Source organism: Pseudophryne corroboree, chromosome 12 (assembly GCF_028390025.1).
Source record: "Pseudophryne corroboree isolate aPseCor3 chromosome 12, aPseCor3.hap2, whole genome shotgun sequence".
NCBI classification, from domain to species: Eukaryota; Metazoa; Chordata; class Amphibia; order Anura; family Myobatrachidae; genus Pseudophryne; species Pseudophryne corroboree.
This window is the reverse complement of record NC_086455.1, coordinates 121,858,437-121,882,975: the sequence shown is the minus strand read 5'-3', so window position 1 is coordinate 121,882,975 and position 24,539 is coordinate 121,858,437. Positions and strand designations below refer to the sequence as shown.

At 45.5% G+C, this 24,539-nt stretch overlaps 1 protein-coding gene across 13 annotated transcripts in view; it reads right to left on the bottom strand.

Annotated features, from left to right (window-relative positions):
• Positions 1-24,539, bottom strand: part of KTN1 (kinectin 1) — a 277,158-nt gene that overhangs the window by 74,509 nt on the left and 178,110 nt on the right. For all 13 annotated transcript variants that reach the window (XM_063947961.1, XM_063947966.1, XM_063947958.1 and 10 more), the window contains 2 exons: positions 24,121-24,158; positions 18,319-18,409 (listed from right to left, as the gene is read on the bottom strand). In XM_063947961.1, coding sequence (XP_063804031.1) covers positions 18,319-18,409; positions 24,121-24,158 — 129 coding nt within the window. The remainder of the gene's footprint in view (positions 1-18,318; positions 18,410-24,120; positions 24,159-24,539) is intronic.

Sequence of the window (24,539 nt, the reverse complement as noted above, 5' to 3'; positions counted from 1 at the left end):
TTTAATATTAAAATCATTGGAATTTAATTCATCACAAAAAGTTTTTAATTCATCTGTAGTGCCTCTCCAGATAAATAAAACGTCATCAATGAAACGTTTCCAGGACACCAGGCCCGCCCCCAGCATGTCATCTTTCCAGATGGTGAGATCTCCCCAGTATGGCATATATAAATTGGCATAGCTGGGGGCGAACCTGGTGCCCATGGCGGTGCCAATCTGTTGAATATAATAGACCCCTTCAAAGTAAAAATATTTATTTGTTAAAATGAATTTAATGGCTTTAATAATAAATAATTTAATATCATTCGCAAGGTCAGATTTTTCTAAAAAGTATTCCACAGCTAAAATACCTTTCTCCATATCAATAATGGTATATAATGTTGATACATCACAACTGGCCAAACAATAGTTATCTTTCCATTCTAATTGATCTATAATCTTAAGGACATCTGTAGTGTCCTTTAAAAAGGCTTTTGTGGTTCTAACTAGTGGTTAAAGATAAAAATCCACTACCGCCGACAAATTCGAAGTGACACTATTGGTCCCAGATATGATAGGTCTTCCCGGAGGGTGGAGGGGGTCCTTATGGATTCCATAAGGACCCCCTCCACCCTCCGGGAAGACCTATCATATCTGGGACCAATAGTGTCACTTCAAATTTGTCGGCGGTAGTGGATTTTTATCTTTAACCACTAGTTAGAACCACAAAAGCCTTTTTAAAGGACACTACAGATGTCCTTAAGATTATAGATCAATTAGAATGGAAAGATAACTATTGTTTGGCCAGTTGTGATGTATCAACATTATATACCATTATTGATATGGAGAAAGGTATTTTAGCTGTGGAATACTTTTTAGAAAAATCTGACCTTGCGAATGATATTAAATTATTTATTATTAAAGCCATTAAATTCATTTTAACAAATAATTATTTTTACTTTGAAGGGGTCTATTATATTCAACAGATTGGCACCGCCATGGGCACCAGGTTCGCCCCCAGTTATGCCAATTTATATATGGCATACTGGGAAGATCTCACCATCTGGAAAGATGACATGCTGGGGGCGGGCCTGGTGTCCTGGAAACGTTTCATTGATGACGTTTTATTTATCTGGAGAGGCACTACAGATGAATTAAAAACTTTTTGTGATGAATTAAATTCCAATGATTTTAATATTAAATTAACTTTTTCTATTAGTCATCATGAAATATCTTTTTTAGATTTAGTTTTATACACCAAAGACGGCCAATGACACTCGAAAGTATTTAGGAAAGCCACTGATTCCAATAGCTACATTGAAAAGTCCAGCCAACATCATACTAATTGGCTGGACAGTGTACCTTTTAGTCAGTTTTTACATGTGAAACGGAATTGTACAGAAAAACATATATGTGATGATCAAATGAATGAAATGGGTCAACACTTTATAGATAAAGGCTATAAGAAGGATATTATTGTAGAGTTACAAGATAGAGCTAGCAAGCTCCAACGTAGCTCTCTCAACATCAAAATCGAATGAAAAAACGTCCAATAAACATCAATGGTCCTTTATATGTGGTTTTAATTCCCAACATAAAGAAATAGAAATTGTTTTTAGGAAACATTGGGATATATTGAGAGGACCCGATTATTGGGTCTATGATACCGAAGAAACCGTCCTTCATTTATCGCAGATCAGCGAATATTAAAGATAAATTGGTCCATAGTGCTTTAAATATTTCTAATAGGTCCAGTACTCGGAGTCATGGTTTCCACAGATGTGGACTATGTTTAATGTGTCGCAACACAAAAGGTGCCAGTAAAATTAAAGATTTTATAGTGAATGATATCACTTATCAAACCAGAGATTTTTTCACATGTAACTCTAAAAACGTTATATATGCCTTACAATGTGAATGTGGTTTTATTTATATTGGTAAAACTTCGAGGAACCTAAAAACAAGATTAGCTGAACATATCTATAATATTAAAAAAGGACTCCTAACCCATTCCGTTTCCTCACATTTTAAAAATTGTCACAATTGTAATCCGAAATTTATAAAATCTTTTTGGGGAATTCAAACTATTAACCCTACATGGAGAAGTAAGGATTAGACGTTAGATTAGCCAAAGCAGAAATGCAATGGATTTTTAGATTGAAAATGTTGACCCCTAAAGGGCTAAATATAGAATTTGAGTTGAAGTGGTTTTTATAGATATTTGCTGTTTTTATTAATTTATTGATATAATATATTTTTTTCATTCTATGTTTTATCAACAACTAATGTGGACCAATGGACAACTTATTGGACAATGTATTGGAAAAGACTCGATGTCTATTAATATTCTATTTATTAGAAGAATTGTTGTGAAACGGTATTTCCTGGAACGGAACTCGTGGAACGCACCATGACACGCAAAACTCGTCAGTTCCGCTTCTGTAAGATGATACGCAAAAGTGACATGCAAAGAGGTCACCTCCGCTTCCGCTGAACGGTGCGAGACGCTATTTCCGGTTTCGTCATTTCAGCTTCTGCAAGATGATACGCAAAGGTGACACGCAAAGAGATAATTTCCGCTTCCGCTGGACGGTGCGATACGCCACTTCCGGTTCCGGATAAACGCAAAAGAATGTTAATGTTGGAAACACCTGTTCCTTATGTTGTTAAATTGATGGGCTATTTAATCCCTCTGTGCTTGATTGCTCACTATGCCTCTGACGAAGGACCTGGATGTCCGAAAAGCTTCAGGCTGTGTGAGCTGTTACGTTGGTCTGGTCGGGTGAGCTGCAAACGGTCCCTCTCTGTGAAATAGTCCGGACCTGTTACATTTAGCGGGTGTCCGTGTTATCTGCTGTGTCCCCAGACTGAGAACCTTTTACCATTTTTATGGTTACATGCTGCTATTTAATTTATATATTGTGAGTGCATAATTGTTAATAAATACCTTGATTTTAATTTTTGACATTATTGCACTATGAAGTCTCTTTCTATTTTGAGATCCAATTTCTTCTACTGACTGTGGCAGTATAAAGAAACCAATACTGCCTGAAAATCCCTCCATATATTTGAAGTCAAATTCGTGGTACTATCTTCTCTATCATTGAAGGAGGAGAAAAAGAACATTATCACATGTATGTGTTTGCGCTTACTTGAGAAAATATCTTCTTTTTGTTATACATGTTATTGGGATTGGTGTGAAGAATCCCCTTTTCTCATAGCTGCACCACTGTTTGTTTTTGCGCAATCAGGAAAATTACCAGTTTATTGACAATCTTCTTGCGATCGCCCCTGTGATCGCGTTCGTCGTAGAAACAGTCGCTGGTTGGCGACCCTATTGTACGGCTGAAAAAAAATGCAGCATGCGAACGGGTCTGAATGACCCCCATAGTGACAGTTATATCTGGAAAGCACAGAGTGAAACCACACAGCAGATACAGGCACACAGTAACAGGCAATGCAGATATTATTCTCACAACAAAGCTGCACTGAACTAGTGTGTGTAATATATATATATATATATATATATATATATATATATATATATATATATATATATATATATATATATATTTATATATATATATATTCAAAAAAACAGCACGGTCCTAGACCGGAGGTATATATCAGAATACTCGCACAATATATTCTGTAACAGGTACACTTTTTCTTAACTAAAGCTGTCTGTATAAAGACATGTAGAATACTCAAGTGTTTGTAAAGTCATAGCGCTGTATACAGGCGGCGAGACCAGTAGTAGCTATGCTCAGAAGATGGCACCCAGTGTCTGTCAGAGAATGAGAGAGAATGTGAGGCAGCTCCAGGATGGGAGATCTATGTGGAGATGGCGCCCTGTGCCGGGGGAAGGGCTACAGGTCAAGCACCTGTTCCCCTATGCTGGACTTCTACCGCCGGTACTACACAGCCTTATTAAATGGAGCATTAGTACACCCAACCTGTACTCTTACACCCTGGCGGTCTAGTGGGGTCCCTGCTCGGTGACCGTGCCCACGCTAGCGCCGCGACCCGTCCCCCTAGGCCGCAGACGGAACTCAATTTAATGGCGGGTCCCACCTGGGGACCCTCTTACCCCCTCCCTGTAGCAGCCATGCGAACCAGGAGAGTAGTCTGCGACTGTGTACCTAAGCCGGAGTGTCTCCGCCGCAAGTACCCAGGCACAGAGCAGCGGGAGTGGAGTAAGAGACGCCGTTTCGAAGGTGATGTAGCTGCAGCGCTGAAGTGTCACCCTGACATACAGCGCTGACAGCCCAGTTGAAGAGATCTTCTTAGAAAAGCTTTTTCAGGGCTGCCCAGTGCAGCCCTCCCTGCTAGGTGACCTGCTGCTGCAGGCACCAACTCAAAACTGAGCTCACAGTGCCTGGAGGGAGGGTTTATAGAGGAGGCCCCAATTCATCCTGGGCCAGCCTAAAGCTTTAGCCTGTTGGTGCCTCTGGATCAAGATCCACTCTACACCCCGATGTTTTCCTGTGGAAACCAATGTATCCTGCTGCAGAAATAATAATAATCATCATCATAATAATAAAAAAAGTTACCCAATAACCCCTGCAGCCAGCCACAAGCAATATTTGAGGGGGCCACCGCTGAAGCCCCAAGACATACATTGGCAATAGACACATAAGAAAATAAGAATTTACTTACCGATAATTCTATTTCTCGGAGTCCGTAGTGGATGCTGGGGTTCCTGAAAGGACCATGGGGAATAGCGGCTCCGCAGGAGACAGGGCACAAAAAAGTAAAGCTTTACTAGGTCAGGTGGTGTGCACTGGCTCCTCCCCCTATGACCCTCCTCCAGACTCCAGTTAGGTACTGTGCCCGGACGAGCATACACAATAAGGGAGGCATTTTGAATCCCGGGTAAGACTCATACCAGCCACACCAATCACACCGTACAACTTGTGATCTAAACCCAGTTAACAGTATGACAACAGAAAGGGCCTCTTAAAGATGGCTCCTTAACAATAACCCGAATTAGTTAACAATAACTATGTACAAGTATTGCAGATAATCCGCACTTGGGATGGGCGCCCAGCATCCACTACGGACTCCGAGAAATAGAATTATCGGTAAGTAAATTCTTATTTTCTCTATCGTCCTAAGTGGATGCTGGGGTTCCTGAAAGGACCATGGGGATTATACCAAAGCTCCCAAACGGGCGGGAGAGTGCGGATGACTCTGCAGCACCGAATGAGAGAACTCCAGGTCCTCCTTTGCCAGGGTATCAAATTTGTAAAATTTTACAAACGTGTTCTCCCCCGACCACGTAGCTGCTCGGCAGAGTTGTAATGCCGAGACCCCTCGGGCAGCCGCCCAAGATGAGCCCACCTTCCTTGTGGAGTGGGCTTTTACAGTTTTAGGCTGTGGCAGGCCTGCCACAGAATGTGCAAGTTGAATTGTGTTACAAATCCAACGAGCAATCGACTGCTTAGAAGCAGGTGCGCCCAACTTGTTGGGTGCATACAATATAAACAGCGAGTCAGATTTTCTGACTCCAGCCGTCCTTGCAATGTATATTTTTAAGGCTCTGACAACGTCCAACAACTTGGAGTCCTCCAAGTCGCTAGTGGCCGCAGGCACCACAATAGGTTGGTTCAGATGAAATGCTGATACCACTTTAGGGAGAAAATGCGGACGAGTCCGCAGTTCTGCCCTATCCGAATGGAAGATTAGATAAGGACTTTTATAAGATAAAGCCGCCAATTCAGATACTCTCCTGGCAGAGGCCAGGGCTAGTAACATAGTCACTTTCAATGTGAGATATTTCAAATCCACCTTTTTCAATGGTTCAAACCAATGGGATTTGAGGAAATCTAAAACTACATTTAGATCCCACGGTGCCACCGGAGGCACCACAGGAGGCTGTATATGCAGTACTCCCTTGACAAAAGTCTGGACCTCAGGGACAGAGGCCAATTCTTTTTGGAAGAATATTGACAGGGCCGAAATTTGAACCTTAATGGATCCCAATTTGAGACCCATAGATAATCCTGATTGCAGGAAATGTAGGAAACGACCCAGTTGGAATTCCTCCGTCGGAACCTTCCGATCCTCGCACCACGCTACATATTTTCGCCAAATGCGGTGATAATGTTTCACGGTGACTTCCTTCCGTGCCTTAATCAAGGTAGGAATGACTTCTTCTGGAATGCCTTTCCCTTTTAGGATCTGGCGTTCAACCGCCATGCCGTCAAACGCAGCCGCGGTAAGTCTTGAAAAAGACAGGGACCCTGCTGTAGCAGGTCCCTTCTCAGAGGTAGAGGCCACGGTTCGTCCGTGAGCATCTCTTGAAGTTCCGGATACCAAGTCCTTCTCGGCCAATCCGGAACCACTAGTATTGTTCTTACTCTTCTTTGCCGTATGATCTTCAATACCTTTGGTATGAGCGGCAGAGGAGGAAACACATACACTGACTGGTACACCCAAGGAGTTACCAGTGCGTCCACAGCTATTGCCTGTGGATCTCTTGACCTGGCGCAATATTTGTCCAGTTTCTTGTTGAGGCGAGACGCCATCATGTCTACAATTGGTCTTTCCCAACGGTCTATTAACATGTTGAAGACTTCTGGATGTAGACCCCACTCTCCCGGATGAAGATCGTGTCTGCTGAGGAAGTCTGCTTCCCAGTTGTCCACGCCCGGGATGAACACTGCTGACAGTGCTATCACGTGATTCTCCGCCCAGCGAAGAATCTTGGCAGCTTCTGCCATTGCACTCCTGCTTCTTGTGCCGCCCTGCCTGTTTACATGGGCGACCGCCGTGATGTTGTCCGACTGAATCAACACCGGCTTTCCTTGCAGGAGAAGTTCCGCCTGGCTTAGAGCATTGTAGATTGCTCTTAGTTCCAGAATGTTTATGTGAAGAGACTTTTCCAGACTCGTCCATACTCCCTGGAAGTTTCTTCCTTGTGTGACTGCTCCCCAGCCTCTCAGGCTGGCGTCCGTGGTCACCAGGATCCAATCCTGAATGCCGAATCTGCGGCCTTCTAATAGGTGAGCCTTCTGCAACCACCACAGAAGTGACACCCTTGTCTTTGGTGACAGGGTTATTCGCAGGTGCATCTGCAGATGCGACCCTGACCATTTGTCCAACAGATCCCTTTGGAATATTCTTGCATGGAATCTGCCGAATGGAATTGCTTCGTAAGAAGCCACCATTTTTCCCAGGACTCTTGTGCATTGATGTACTGACACTTTTCCTGGTTTTAGGAGGTTCCTGACCAGATCGGATAACTCCTTGGCTTTTTCCTCTGGAAGGAAAACCTTTTTCTGAACCGTGTCCAGAATCATTCCTAGGAACAGCAGACGAGTTGTCGGGATTAAATGGGATTTTGGAATATTCAGAATCCACCCGTGTTGTCTTAGCACCTCTTGAGATAGTGCTAAAGCTGTCTCCAGCTGTTCTCTGGACCTTGCCCTTATTAGGAGATCGTCCAAGTATGGGATAACTAATACGCCTTTTCTTCGAAGAAGAATCATCATCTCGGCCATTACCTTGGTAAAGACCCGAGGCGCCGTGGACAATCCGAACGGCAGCGTCTGAAACTGATAGTGACAGTTTTGAACAATGAACCTGAGGTACCCCTGGTGTGCGGGGTAAATCGGAACGTGTAGATACGCATCCTTGATGTCCAAGGATACCATAAAGTCCCCTTCTTCCAGGTTCGCTATCACTGCTCTGAGTGACTCCATCTTGAACTTGAACTTTTTTATGTAGAGGTTCAAGGACTTCAGATTTAGAATAGGCCTTACCGAGCCATCCGGCTTCGGTACCACAAATAGAGTGGAATAATACCCCTTTCCTTGTTGTAATAGGGGTACTTTGACTATCACCTGCTGAGCGTACAGCTTGTGAATGGCTTCCAACACCCTCTCCCTTTCGGAAGAGACGGTTGGTAAGGCAGACTTCAGGAAACGATGAGGAGGATCCGTCTCTAATTCCAACCTGTACCCCTGAGATATTATCTGCAGGATCCAGGGGTCTACCTGCGAGTGAGCCCACTGCGCGCTGTAATTTTTGAGACGGCCCCCCACTGTCCCCGAGTCCGCTTGAGAGGCCCCAGCGTCATGCTGAGGTTTTTGCAGGAGCCGGGGAGGGCTTCTGTTCCTGGGAAGGAGCTGCCTGTTGGTGTCTCTTCCCTCTTCCTCTGCCTCGTGGCAGGTACGACAAGCCCTTTGCTCTCTTATTTTTGTAGGAGCGAAAAGGCTGCGGTTGAAAGGTCGGTGCCTTTCTCTGTTGGGGAGTGACTTGAGGTAAAAAAGTGGATTTCCCGGCAGTAGCCGTGGCCACCAAGTCTGATAGACCAACTCCAAATAACTCCTCCCCTTTATACGGCAAAACCTCCATGTGACGTTTTGAATCCGCATCGCCTGTCCACTGTCGTGTCCATAAGGCTCTTCTGGCTGAAATGGACATAGCACTCACCCGAGATGCCAGTGTGCAAATATCCCTCTGTGCATCACGCATATAGATAAATGCATCCTTTATTTGTTCTAACGACAGTAAAACATTGTCCCTATCTAGGGTATCAATATTTTCAATCAGGGATTCTGACCAAACTACTCCAGCACTGCACATCCAGGCAGTTGCTATAGCTGGTCGTAGTATAACACCTGCATGTGTGTATATATTCTTTTGAATAACTTCCATCTTTCTATCTGATGGATCCTTAAGTGCGGCCGTCTCAGGAGAGGGTAACGCCACTTGTTTGGATAAGCGTGTGAGCGCCTTGTCCACCTTAGGGGGTGTTTCCCAGCGCGCCCTAACCTCTGGCGGGAAAGGGTATAATGCCAATAACTTTTTTGAAATTATCAACTTTTTATCAGGAGCAACCCACGCTTCATCACACACGTCATTTAATTCTTCTGATTCAGGAAAAACTGTTTGTAGTTTTTTCACACCATACATAATACCCTGTTTTACGGTATCTGTAGTATCAGCTAAATGTAACGTCTCCTTCATTGCCAAAATCATATAACGTGTGGCCCTACTGGAAAATACGTTTGAATTTCTACCGTCGTCACTGGAATCAGTGCCCGTGTCTGGGTCTGTGTCGACCGACTGAGGCAAAGGGCGTTTTACAGCCCCTGACGGTGTTTGAGGCGCCTGGACAGGCATTAATTGATTGTCCGGCCGCCTCATGTCCTCAACTGACTGTTTAAGGGAAGATAAACCATCACGTAATTCCACAAATAAAGGCATCCATTCTGGTGTCGACCCCCTGGGGGGTGACATCTGCATATTTGGCAATTGCTCCGCCTCCACACCAATATCGTCCTCATACATGTCGACACCACGTACCGACACACACCGCAAACTCACAGGGAATGCTCTAATGAAGACAGGACCCACTAGCCCTTTTGGGGAGACAGAGGGAGAGTCTGCCAGCACACACCACAAAGCGCTATATATATAAGGGATATCCTTATATTAAGTGCTCCCTTATAGCTGCTTTAATATATATATATATAGCCATTAATGTGCCCCCCCTCTCTGTTTTACCCTGTTTCTGTAGTGCAGTGCAGGGGAGAGACCTGGAAGCCGTTCTGACCAGCGGAGCTGTGACAGAAAATGGCGCCGTGTGCTGAGGAGATAGGCCCCGCCCCTTTTTCGGCGGGTTCTTCTCCCGCTATTTTTCCAGTCAGGCAGGGGTTAAATATCTCCATATAGCCCCTATGGGCTATATGTGAGGTATTTTTAGCCTTGTATAAGGTTTATATTTGCCTCTCAGAGCGCCCCCCCCCAGCGCTCTGCACCCTCAGTGACTGCCCAGTGAAGTGTGCTGAGAGGAAAATGGCGCACAGCTGCAGTGCTGTGCGCTACCTTATGAAGACTGAGGAGTCTTCAGCCGCCGGTTTCCGGACCTCTTCACGCTTCAGCATCTGCAAGGGGGTCGGCGGCGCGGCTCCGGGACCGGACTCCACGGCTGGGCCTGTGTTCGATCCCTCTGGAGCTAATGGTGTCCAGTAGCCAAGCAGCAAATCCACTCTGCATGCAGGTGAGTTTACTACTTTCCCCCTAAGTCCCACGTTGCAGTGATCCTGTTGCCAGCAGGACTCACTGTAAAGAAAAAAACCTAAACTAAACTTTCTCTAAGCAGCTCTTTAGGAGAGCCACCTAGATTGCACCCTTCTCGTTCGGGCACAAAATCTAACTGGAGTCTGGAGGAGGGTCATAGGGGGAGGAGCCAGTGCACACCACCTGACCTAGTAAAGCTTTACTTTTTTGTGCCCTGTCTCCTGCGGAGCCGCTATTCCCCATGGTCCTTTCAGGAACCCCAGCATCCACTTAGGACGATAGAGAAATTTAGTTTATCCCATAAATATAAACGAAGCACAAAATGATGGCTGTAATTTGTTCAGTGGGGTGAATTCTGCATGTATTGCCTAACATGACAGCTTGTGCTCATAAAAACATTCTGTACAGATGTGGCCTCATACATCTAGCCCTAATACGCCACACAGCGTGAGATGCCTGGCGTGAGGACCCATATAACCCTGCTAGTGTTGGGCATCTTTTTTTTGTTTTTGTTTTTGTAAATGCGTCTTCGTCGCAATGTGATGAGACTAGGACACACCAGGAGACTGTGCAGATTCATTTCATATGCGACAACTGTACATTGTGTGTGTCAGAGTCTGTGTTCGAGGCATAACTGAACTTGGCACGGAATAAAGCAGTGGCCGCCATATTTTAGCATGACGTATACAGATTCAGAGACTCAGGCGCACACAAATATACTCCTGGTGCGTTCTAATGGCATCGTGCTGGCTGTGACTAAGAAGCATTTTTAACACAAAAGATGCAAAATAAAAGCAGCTCTACACAGCAGAGTGTTATAGAACCTGGTGAGCTGAGAGGGGCTGTTTGGCGCGACTACAGCAATGATGTATGAGGACATCTGTAGTCACAGAGGGGTAGCGATCAGGGGAACACCATGAAAATGTCTTCACTTTAGTCAATGCCTTTAGGCTGTTGATTGCTATTTCTCATAAAGATCTGGGGAGTGGCTGACCACAGGAAGCCGGAGAGACTGAGGCAGGGAAAAGCCCTGCAAGACCTATGTAATAATATAGTGCCAATATCTTCAGCACAAATGTTCTGTATTGGACAGTACCCAGATAAATCTGTAAGAGTAGCCTGCCCTAACCTGTCCAAATGTCAGATCTCAATCCTTGTTACAGGTTACTGTATCTATGGGGCATCTGCTCTTTTTATGAGATTTTCTAGTACATTTATTAATGAAACCTTACACTTACTGGAGACACAAGCTTCCCTGTCCCGTATTACCAGAAGGCAGCCAATAAGATGGCTATAAAGAGGCCATGTCAGAGGCATAAACACAGCACTATTATATATAGCATGGGTCTTCAACCTGCGGCCCTCCAGCTGCTGTGGAACTGCACATTCCAGCAAGCCCTGCCACAGTTTTGCTATTAAGGCATGCTAAACCTAAGCAGGGCAAGCTGGGATGTTTAGTTTCACATGGTTGAAGACCCATGACATATAGGATGCTCGATGAACATCTCAGGCTGAAGGTCACCATGTTTCTTTTTTTGGTTTCTTTTCTGTAGCTGATGACTTTCAGTTTGGGATTTCAAATAAAACACATATTGAATCAATATATGTCCCAACAATACAGGTTATGAAAACTCTATGGGGAAGATCAAAAAGCCCAATACAGGTTGAGTATCCCATATCCAAATATCCGATATACGGAATATTCCGAAATACGGACTTTTTTGAGCGAGAGTGAGATCGTGAAACTTTTGTTTTCTGATGGCTCAATGTACACAAACTTTGTTTAATACACACAGTTATTAAAAAATAAGAATTTACTTACCGATAATTCTATTTCTCGGAGTCCGTAGTGGATGCTGGGGTTCCTGAAAGGACCATGGGGAATAGCGGCTCCGCAGGAGACAGGGCACAAAAGTAAAGCTTTTACAGGTCAGGTGGTGTGTACTGGCTCCTCCCCCCATGACCCTCCTCCAGACTCCAGTTAGGTACTGTGCCCGGACGAGCGTACACAATAAGGGAGGATTTTGAATCCCGGGTAAGACTCATACCAGCCACACCAATCACACCGTACAACTTGTGATCTAAACCCAGTTAACAGTATGATAACAGAGGAGCCTCTGAAAGATGGCTTCCTAAACAATAACCCGAATTAGTTAACAATAACTATGTACAAGTATTGCAGATAATCCGCACTTGGGATGGGCGCCCAGCATCCACTACGGACTCCGAGAAATAGAATTATCGGTAAGTAAATTCTTATTTTCTCTATCGTCCTAAGTGGATGCTGGGGTTCCTGAAAGGACCATGGGGATTATACCAAAGCTCCCAAACGGGCGGGAGAGTGCGGATGACTCTGCAGCACCGAATGAGAGAACTCCAGGTCCTCCTTTGCCAGGGTATCAAATTTGTAAAAATTTACAAACGTGTTCTCCCCTGACCACGTAGCTGCTCGGCAGAGTTGTAATGCCGAGACCCCTCGGGCAGCCGCCCAAGATGAGCCCACCTTCCTTGCGGAATGGGCCTTAACAGATTTAGGCTGTGGCAGGCCTGCCACAGAATGTACAAGTTGAATTTTGTTACAAATCCAACGAGCAATCGACTGCTTAGAAGCAGGTGCACCCAACTTGTTGGGTGCATACAGTATAAACAGCGAGTCAGATTTTCTGACTCCAGCCGTCCTTTAAATGTATATTTTTAAGGCTCTGACAACGTCCAACAACTTGGAGTCCTTCAAGTCGTCTGTAGCCGCAGGCACTACAATAGGCTGGTTCAGGTGAAACGCTGATACCACCTTAGGGAGAAAATGCGGACGCGTCCGCAGCTCTGCCCTATGTCGAATGGAAAATTAAATAAGGGCTTTTATAAGACAAAGCCGCCAGTTCAGATACTCTCCCGGCCGAAGCCAGGGCCAGTAACATAGTCACTTTCCATGTGAGATATTTCAAATCCACATTCTTTAGTGGTTCAAACCAATTGGATTTGAGGAAATCTAAAACTACATTTAGATCCCACGGTGCCACCTTAGGCACCACAGGAGGCTGTATATGCAGTACTCCTTTGATAAAAATCTGGACCTCAGGGACTGAGGCCAATTCTTTTTGGAAGAATATTGATAGGGCCGAAATTTGAACCTTAATAGATCCCAATTTGAGACCCATAGACAATCCTGATTGCAGGAAATGTAGGAAAACGACCCAGTTGAAATTCCTCCATCGGAGCACTCCGCTGCTCGCACCACGCAACATATTTTCGCCAAATACGGCGATAATGCTTCGCGGTGACTTCCTTCCTTGCCTTTATCAAGGTAGGAATGACTTCTTCTGGAATGCCTTTTCCTTTTAGGATCTGGCATTCAAACGCCATGCCGTCAAACGCAGCCGCGGTAAGTCTTGAAAAAGACAAGGACCCTGCTGAAGCAGGTCCCTTCTCAGAAGTAGAGGCCACGGATCGTCCGTGACCATCTCTTGAAGTTCCGGGTACCAAGTCCTTCTTGGCCAATCCGGAGCCACTAGTCTTACTCCTCTTTGCCGTATAATCCTCAATACCTTTGGTATGAGAGGCAGAGGAGGAAACACATATACCGACTGGTACACCCAAGGTGTTACCAGCGCGTCCACAGCTATTGCCTGCGGATCTCTTGACCTGGCTCAATACCTGTCCAGTGTTTTGTTGAGGCGAGACGCCATCATGTCCACCATTGGTTTTACCCAACGGTTTAATAGCATGTGGAAAACTTCTGGATGAAGTCCCCACTCTCCCGGGTGAAGGTCGTGTCTGCTGAGGAAGTCTGCTTCCCAGTTGTCCACGCCCGGGATGAATACTGCTGACAGTGCTAACACGTGATTCTCCGCCCAGCGAAGGATCCTGGCAGCTTCTGCCATTGCCCTCCTGCTTCTTGTGCCGCCCTGTCTGTTTACATGGGCGACTGCCGTGATGTTGTCCGACTGGATCAACACCGGTCTTCCTTGAAGCAGAGGTTCCGCCTGGCTTAGAGCATTGTAGATTGCTCTTAGTTCCAGAATGCTTATGTGAAGAGACTTTTTCAGGCTCGACCACACTCCCTGGAAATTTCTTCCCTGTGTGACTGCTCCCCAGCCTCTCAGGCTGGCATCCGTGGTCACCAGGATCCAATCCTGCATGCCGAATCTGCGGCCCTCCAATAGATGAGCCTCCTGCAACCACCACAGAAGGGATACCCTTGTCCTCGGCGACAGGGTTATCCGCAGGTGCATCTGAAGATGCGACCCTGACCATTTGTCCAACAGATCCCTTTGCATGGAATCTGCCGAAAGGGATTGCTTCGTAAGAAGCTACCATTTTTTCCCAGGACTCTTGTGCATTGATGTACAGACACCTTTCCTGGTTTTAGGAGGTTCCTGACCAGGTCAGATAACTCCTTGGCTTTTTCTTCGGGAAGAAAAACCTTTTTCTGAACTGTGTCCAGAATCATCCCCAGGAACAGCAGACGAGTTGTCGGCATTAATTGGGATTTTGGAATATTCAGAATCCATCCGTGCTGCTTTAGCACCTCTTGAGATAGTGCTAAACCCATCTCTAGCTGTTCTCTGGACCTTGCCCTTATTAGGAGATCGTCCAAGTATGGGATAATTAATACGCCTTTTCTTCGAAGAAGAAATATTATCTCGGCCATTACCTTTGTAAAGACCCGAGGTGCCGTGGACAAACCAAACGGCAGCGTCTGAAACTGATAGTGACAGTTTTGTACAACGAACCTGAGGTACCCCTGGTGTGAGGGGTAATTGGAACGTGGAGATACGCATCCTTGATGTCCAAGGATACCATAAAGTCCCCTTCTTCCAGGTTCGCTATCACTGCTCTGAGTGACTCCATCTTGAACTTGAACTTCTTTATGTACAGGTTCAAGGACTTCAGATTTAGAATAGGCCTTACCGAGCCATCCGGCTTCGGTACCACAAAAAGAGTGGAATAATACCCCTTCCCTTGTTGTAGAAGAGGTACCTTGACTATCACCTGCTGAGAATACAGCTTGTGAATGGCTTCCAAAACCGTCTCCCTTTCTGAGGGGGACGTTGGTAAAGCAGACTTCAGGAAACGGCGAGGTGGCTCTGTCTCTAATTTCAACCTGTACCCCTGAGATATTATCTGCAGGATCCAGGGATTTACGTGCGAGTGAGCCCACTGCGCGCTGTAATTCTTGAGACGACCGCCTACCGCCCCCGAGTCCGCTTGCGAAGCCCCAGCGTCATGCTGAGGCTTTTGTAGAAGCCGGGGAGGGCTTCTGTTCCTGGGAAGGAGCTGCCTGTTGCTGTCTCTTCCCTCGTCCTCTGCCTCGTGGCAGATATGAATAGCCCTTTGCTCTCTTATTTTTAAAGGAACGAAAGGGCTGCGGTTGAAAGGTCGGTGCCTTTTTCTGTTGGGGAGTGACTTGAGGTAGAAAGGTGGATTTCCCGGCCGTAGCCGTGGCCACCAAATCCGATAGACCGACCCCAAATAACTCCTCTACGCATCGCCTGTCCACTGTCGTGTCCATAAAGCTCTTCTGGCCGAAATGGACATAGCACTTACCCGTGATGCCAGTGTGCAGATATCTCTCTGTGCATCACGCATATAAAGAAATGCATCCTTTATTTGTTCTAACGACAGTAAAATATTGTCCCTGTCCAGGGTATCAATATTTTCGATCAGGGACTCTGACCAAACTACCCCAGCACTGCACATCCAGGCAGTCGCAATAGCTGGTCGTAGTATAACACCTGCATGTGTGTATATACCTTTTTGGATATTTTCCATCCTCCTATCTGATGGATCTTTAAGTGCGGCCGTCTCAGGAGAGGGTAACGCCACTTGTTTTGATAAGCGTGTTAGCGCTTTGTCCACCCTAGGAGGTGTTTCCCAGCGCTCCCTAACCTCTGGCGGGAAAGGGTATAAAGCCAATAACTTCTTTGAAATTAGCAGTTTTTTATCGGGGCACCCCACGCTTCATCACACACGTCATTTAATTCTTCTGATTCGGTAAAAACTACTGGTAGTTTTTTCACACCCCACATAATACCCTGTTTAGTGGTACCTGTAGTATCAGCTAAATGTAACGCCTCCTTCATTGCCAAAATCATATAACGTGTGGCCCTACTGGAAAATACGGTTGATTCGTCACCTTCACCACCGGAATCAGTGCCTGTGTCTGGGTCTGTGTCGACCGACTGAGGCAAGGGGCGTTTTACAGCCCCTGACGGTGTTTGAGGCGCCTGGACAGGCACTAATTGAGTGTCCGGCCGCCTCATGTCGGCAAACGACTGCTTAAGCGAGTTGACGCTATCCCGTAATTCCACAAATAAAGGCATCCATTCTGGTGTCGACCCCCTAGGAGGTGACATCCTCATATTTGGCAATTGCTCCGCCTCCACACCAATAACGTCCTCATACATGTCGACACACACGTACCGACACACAGCAGACACACAGGGAATGCTCTATACGAAGACAGGACCCACTAGCCCTTTGGGGAGACAGAGGGAGAGTCTGCCAGCACACACCAAAAAGCGCTATATATGACAGGGATAGCCTTATGATTAAGTGCTCCCTTATAGCTGCTTTTATATTAATATATTGCCATTTATTTTGCCCCCCCTCTCTGTTATACCCTGTTTCTGTAGTGCAGTGCAGGGGAGAGACCTGGGTGCCTTCCTGACCAGCGGAGCTGTGACAGAAAATGGCGCCGTGTGCTGAGGAGATAGGCCCCGCCCCTTTTTCGGCGGGCTCGTCTCCCGCTATTTAGTACATTTAGGCAGGGGTAAATATCTCCATATAGCCTCTGGGGCTATATGTGAGGTATTTTTAGCCTTTTTAAAGGTTTTCATTTGCCTCCCAGGGCGCCCCCCCCCCAGCGCCCTGCACCCTCAGTGACTGCCGTGTGAAGTGTGCTGAGAGGAAAATGGCGCACAGCTGCAGTGCTGTGCGCTACCTTAAGAAGACTGCAGGAGTCTTCAGCCGCCGATTCTGGACCTCTTCTTGCTTCAGCATCTGTGAGGGGGCCGGCGGCGTGGCTCCGGTGACCATCCAGGCTGTACCTGTGATCGTCCCTCTGGAGCTTCATGTCCAGTAGCCAAGAAGCCAATCCATCCTGCACGCAGGTGAGTTCACTTCTTCTCCCCTCTGTCCCTCGTTGCAGTGATCCTGTTGCCAGCAGGAATCACTGTAAAATAAAAAACCTAAGCTAAACTCTCTAAGCAGCTCTTTATGAGAGCCACCTAGAATTGCACCCTTCTCGGCCGGGCACAAAAATCTAACTGGAGTCTGGAGGAGGGTCATGGGGGGAGGAGCCAGTACACACCACCTGACCTGTAAAAGCTTTACTTTTGTGCCCTGTCTCCTGCGGAGCCGCTATTCCCCATGGTCCTTTCAGGAACCCCAGCATCCACTTAGGACGATAGAGAAATATTGTATTAAATGACCTTCAGACTGTGTATATAAGGTGTATATGAAACATAAATGAATTGTGTGAATGTAGACACACTTTGTTTAATGCACAAAGTTATAAAAAATATTGGCTAAAATTACCTTCAGGCTGTGTGTATAAGGTGTATATGTAACATAAATGCATTCTGTGTTTAGATTTAGGTCCCATCACCATGATATCTCATTATGGTATGCAATTATTCCAAAATACGGAAAAATCCGATATCCAAAATACCTCTGGTCCCAAGCATTTTGGATAAGGGATACTCAACCTGTAGCAGAAAAAAATAAAAAAATAAAATAAAAAAAGTTTCCCAATAACCACTGCGGCCAGTCACAAGCAGCATAGGAGGGTGGCACCGCTGAGACACACATTGGCAATAGACACATAAGAAATTTAGTAAACCCCATATAAATAAAGCACAGAATTACCGCTACAGTTTGATCAGCCGGGTGACTTCTAAAGTGGAGTCATAGAGTTGTCCACATTGACCAATTGGTTTCACACTATCATTTTTAAAGTACATTCTATAAAATGATAACTAGAATCTGACAGGTTGCTATGGGCAACTTCTCCACCTATTCACTATAGAACCTTTGATACATCTCTCCTACAGAGGTAAGTTAGTTTATTTCTATTCCAGTTTTTGGTAACTGCTCAATGATTAATGGTCTCTGTTGAGCCATTTTTAGTATGACTTAGGACCGCACGCTAATATATGTAGCAGGAGTAGCTGTACACAGCTACACAATAGCACTTACATTAGACACGCACTACTGACTGCATGAGGCTCAAGCATAGCACAAGTAAAATATATAGTACATTAAACAAAAATAAAAATGTGACATTATGAAAGAACCAGCTCTTACATTGTTTTTCTTCCTTTGTTGCTCTACCGCAGATTTCTGAGATTCCACCTCCCCTAGCAGATCACTTATATATCTGTCTTTTTCTGCAAGCCTGAAAACATACATGTGGGTTAGATGCAATCCCAGAATTCATATTTAGAGACAATGGTTATTGCCAGAAGATGCTTATTATCAGGGTTAAAAAGTGCTTAACCATTTAATATAGGATTTTAAATACCTACCGGTAAATCCTTTTCTCGTAATAAGAGATATTGGGGACAGATTTAGTACGATGGGGTATAGATGGGTCCAAAGGAGCCAGTGCACTTGAAATTTCTTCAACTGGGTGTGCTGGCTCCTCCCCTATATGCCTCCTCCCACAGGCAGTTATAGGTAAACAATGCCCAAAGGAGAAAGGACATACTTGAGAGAAGGAACATAACAATAAGTGTGGTGAGATTTACACACCAGCACACCATAACATAACCTGGTCAGCAACGGATGGCAACAGAAAACAGCAACAGCTGAACTGTAACATATAACCTGGAGAAACGTCACCGCACACATATACAGACATACCTTCTCCTGATATGATGACAGTGTTTTGACGTCACAGGTTTTCTGGCTTGCACCATAGTGGCAATTACTTTTTTGGAAAGCCCTTTGTGAGCTAGGATGTTGCACTCAACTTCCATGCCGTCAAACGAAGCCGCCGGAAGTCCGGGTAGACGAACGGTCCTTGCTAAAGAAGATCCTTTCTTAGCGGCAGAGGCCAAGGTTCTTCTACGGACATGTCCAGAAGAGTTGCGTACCACGCCCTTAGGGGCCAATCCGGCGCAATCAGGATTGCTTGTACTCTGTGATATCTGATCCGCTGGAGCACCTTTGGGATCAACGGAATCGGAGGAAATAGGTAGAACAGCCAGTAAGGCCAAGGCGACGTCAGCGCATCCACTGCACTCGCCTGAAGGTTTCTGGTTCGCGAGCAGTAGCAGCGAAGAGTCTTGTTGAGGCAAGACGCCATCATGTCGATCTGTGGGTATCCCCACCTGTCAACAATCTGTTGAAACACCTGAGGGTGTAATCCCCACTACCCCGGATGGAGGTCGTGGCGACTCAGGAAGTCCGCTTCCCAGTTGTCCACACCTGGAATGAAAATTGCGGACAGCGCTTTTGCATTTTTTTCTGCCCAGGGAAGTATTTTTGACACTTCTCGCATGGAGGCCCTGCTTTTTGTCCCTCCCTGTCGATTGATGTATGCCACTGCCGTGGCGTTGTCTGACTGAACCTGGATTGCCTGATCCCTGAGTAGAGGGGAGGCCTGAATCAGAGCATTGTAGATAGCCCGAAGTTCCAGAATGTTGATCGGAATTAGGGCCTCTTGGGCAGACCACCTGCCCTGGAACTGCGCCCCCTGGGTGACAGCTCCCCATCCTCTCAGGCTCGCATCCGCCGTGAGGAGGATCCTATCCTGAATCCCGAAACGTCAACCTTCCAGCAGGTTGGAAGACTGCAACCACCACAGGAGTGAAATCCTAGCCTGGGGTGAAAGCTGAATCATCTGGTGCATCTGAAGATGTGAACCGGACCACTTGTTCAGGATGTCCAATTGGAAGGGTCTGGCATGGAACCTTCCGAACTGTATCGCCTCGTACGAAGCCACCATTTTCCCCAACAATTTTACACAAAGATGAATGGAAACTCGAGCAGGTCGGAGAACCATGCGAACCATCTCTTGAAGTGTTCTCAACTTGTCATGCCAAAGTCTTTGTGGAAGCTGAACTGGTGCTCTGTTCCTGAGAGCCAGCAATGGCTGGTTTCTTAGGCTTACCTCTGGAGCCTCTAGCTGCATTGGAGGCACCCTGGGCTCTAGATCGAAATCTGGAGGACCGAAAGGACTGCGTAGATGGTCCCGGGTAGGTACGCCTAGCAGGCGGAGCCCCTGAAGGGAGAAATGTGGATTTCCCATCAGTAGCTTTGGAGATCCATGTGTTCAATTCACCTCCGAAGAGCCATTCACCTGTGAAGGGAAGAGATTCCACATTACGTTTGGAGTCAGCGTCTTCAATCCACTGACGCAACCATATGGCTCTACGTGCAGACACAGCCGTAGCAGTGGTTCTAGCATTTATAATGCCAATCTCTTTAAGGGAGTCACAGAGGACTCTTGCCGTATCCTGAATGTATTTTAGGAAAGTTACAGTAGTAACCAAGGTCATATCACCTGAAAGACTGAGACGTCTACTGCTGGAGATTCTTCCCAGCATTACCTGCCTTCAGGGCCAAATGGGAAGGTATTTAAAAACCTTTTGGACACCTGATATTTTTTATCTGTATTTTTCCAAGCTAATTTAAATAAATCATCCAATTATTTAGAATCAGGGAATGTGACAGACAGTGTGTCTTGTGGGAGGAAAAAGGACTGCTGATTAGTAGCACCCTCCAGGGGGAGCTTTAACACATCCCGTATAGCCAATATGAGAGGTTCGATACCCTGTGTTGAGGTGGACTCCCCACTAATGGGATCCCCATCCACCTGTACATCATCATCAGAATCTGATAGGATTGCAGGCAAAGCACGTTTTTGTGTACCTGTAGTAGACAGCAGGGGACAGGAAGCATCAGCCTTGGCAGTTAGGCTAGCCACTACTTGTTGCAGTTATTGTGTTTTATTGGCATTGGCAGTAAGCTGAGATGACATATCAGACATCATCGTTTTTATAGCCCCCAGCCAGGAAGGCTCTGGACTCTCCCCTATGTTGTTATCAGAATTTTGTGATGACTGACTACACTGTTCACAGGATATGGAGCCCGATGAACTAGGGGAGAATCTGGCATTACATACATTGCATGACTTCTGTTTCACCATAATGAAAGGCAGAAACAATACACATACAACACAGACTGAATCCAATACAAGCCTGCCCTATTGCATGTGAGAGGAGACACAGAAGAGAGGACACGAGCGCACCCAACGCTGTACAGCCCCAGTGAGACTGTCAGTGTTTTATGTAGTAACATAACAGTGATACTGCTGTACAGAGAATTCCCCAGAGGAATGTAAACTCTGCACTAATAGTGACACTCCCCCTCTACACCCGGTACCAGTGATCCTGTGACCGTTTTGAGGAGGCGGCTGCTGCTTGCATATGCAGGGGAAGGCACAAAACTGCCACTGAGCCCGCTCTGATGTAGCTCCGCCCCCACTATGGCACCGGAGCTACTAGTAAGTTTTATACTGGCAATGTCTCCACAGGCTGTGTAGCCTCACATAAATGCTTGGTACAACAACCCTCCAGCTAGTCTCACGCAGGGGCACCCGTGGGTCCCCACCAGGAAGGACCCGTACGCCTCACCCAAGCTTCTGCCGCACAATGAACCGGCGGGGCCCCAGGTTTGTACTCACCACGATGATCACCTTCAGGCTCTGTTAGGGGTATGCGGAAAGCTGCGGCTGCGAAAGCTAAGGTGCAGTGCCCCGCTGAACAAACAGCCCCTCAGGACAGTGGTCCTGCAGCAAATAAGTAAAAAAGTTTAAATGAAATTGAAGAAAAAAAACTCTGGAGCTTGCAGAGTGTGCATCCCTCCTGAAGGCACTTTTTTCTAAACTGCCTTTGGGACGGGGCATAGAGGGGAGGAGCCAGCACACCCAGTTGAAGAAATTTAAAGTGCACTGGCTCCTTTGGACCCGTCTATACCCCATCGTACTAAATCTGTCCCCAATATCCCTTATGGATGCTAGATAAATAAGTATTACTTTTCACAGGATTATTTTTCTTCGATAACCCTTCCTGCTCCCCACAAACAGAACCGCAAAGGTCCTGTGACCAGGGTGACTGTAGTACTGCCCTTTGCACAAATACTTCTAGGATCAGTGTGGAAGTAGTCCGCAACCAAGTAACAGCTGATGGAACGGACTGGATGACATTAAGTGTATTCGTAAAATTGCAGTTGTAGGGTTGGGGGGGGGGGGGGGGGTGCTTCTTGGAAAACGATCACTAATATGTGGAGTTATTGTGGTACTTCTTGCCTCCAAACTGGCAATGAGTTTTTAATGATCTTCTGTATTTAACCCCAGTTTCTGTACACAAAGCAAATTTTCACTTCATGACCTGTTGTAAGCAAGAGAAACCAAAGTAATTTATCCGTATCAGATATTTATATGCCCAATCCTTATGTAGTGGTTTGTTTCTTGCTGGATCAATGTGATACATTCCAGTAATTGAACTACAGTACCTTGCATATAGGTATTACTTAGAGCCATGTTTGTTTGTTTCTTTCTATAACACTATTATTTAGCACATGAGATTTTTTTTTCTTTTTTCACAAATTATTTTTATTGAATACCAACACAAAAATGTATCATATAACAAACTGCAAATCAGCAAGCACACGGGAATTTTAATGCACTGTATAATAACAGTTACTGTATCTGTGAAATAATAACATTATCTTTTCTAAAATAATGACAATTCATTAATTTAAACATGAGCTGTTTCCAGAGGTTTTCTGATGAATCAGCCATACAATCTGCTTCATCTGTGTAGGATAGAGATGAGACTGTCACTCACTGCCAGACTCCCGTAATCTCTCCTCTGCCAGCCAATGCCCTCCACAGATCACTCTATTGGCCGATTGAACCTGTGATCATGTGACCGCTGTCATACTAGCCCTAAATTCAAATAGCCTTGTCTATTTATTCAGCTCTGGCAGTTTCACTGCAGGAGTACTAGACTCACCTCCTGTGGTTCTCAGCCTTCAGTCTGTCTGTAGCCTATGTCCTGACCTGACTTGCCCCCCGTTGCACTCTCAGTCTGCTCCTCTGTAACAAGTCTGTCATGACTTCCTGGTTCTGACTCCTGCATTGCCTCTGACCTGTTATCATCTATTGCCTGGTAGTGTCCTGCTGGCTTGGAAACAGATCTAAGCTTGCCCAACCTTGCTCTTTGCAAATACCAGCCTGTTGCACTCTGAAACCAAACAGAGGGCCGTGACCTGCGCACCGGACGCAGCAAAGTCCTAATCCACTTGTAGATGTCCCTGACCAAGACCACCGGTGAATTAGAATATGCACCTCTGCTCCAGATAGCATCAATTCTTGCTTAAGTACAGCATTCTTAAGAGTCATCTGAGAAATTGTCCAAAACCCTCTTTAAGAACGCTCACCTTATCTTGCATTTTGCCCTTTTCACTGGCAGAATTTGGCATTAAGGGTTCACAATTTAAATTCCACAAAAAGGCAAATCTATAAATACAGTGAAAAATGGTCCTGTACAGAACAACCGAACAAAAGCAAAATGCGTCGGGTAATGACACCTCTGCCATGAAACTCGGTCGCATGAAATGCCATCAGAACTAAGCTTGACAAATATCTCCTCCGTCATCTCAATGTAGAACTGCAGCAATACATTTTATACATATTTATGTTAACAAGTATGTACGGTTTCACACTGAATAGATTGTAAACATGCTTCAAAATATTCCCTTACTGTACATCACCTCGGACCTATTTGTAGGACACAGAAGAAAAATCCCAGTCAACCTAAAGATTTAGGCAGAACGAATATATCTCTTCGATTCTCCTCCAAAGCTTGAAAAAGCCATCTCACAATAAAAGACTGTCCGCTGCTCAGGCAGCCATAGGCACTGCGTGACCCACCAGACCAGGAAAGTGCAGTTGAGTTATTGGTTTGTTTTTTTAATAATCCTTTAAAGGACCGATAATATGTTTACCAGGTCTTACGCGCAAAACAAAAATGTATTCTTAAAGGGATAAAGACACCTATATAATGCCGCTTTGGGCATAGGAGATAATATACTTACGCTTTTAATAATTCTTCGTTTTGAGCAACTGAGGAAACCTGAAATAAGAGCAACAGGTCACTGCAACGTAATCAACTTTATTACACTTCATTTTTCTTTCCATTCTCGCTCATCTACCAATAAACATTTTCTTTGGCAATTATTGTTTTATAACAAGAAATATAATATAATTGATCCACAAGTTGTCTGCAGTGCTGTGCATTGATTAGCAAATAGAATAAGATAAAGGGGGGTGGGGGAGCAGTAGGGGAGATGCCGCACTGATGGAGTATGATGGAAGCTGATAGGAGGTGGGGATAGGAAATAAAACATCACTAAACAAGCCTGTACTCAGGGTAGGAGAACAGACAGTGTCAGAACTGCCAGTGGGAAAAGGGTAGACAAAGGAACAAGGTGCACTAGTGACCAGGATAGAGAAC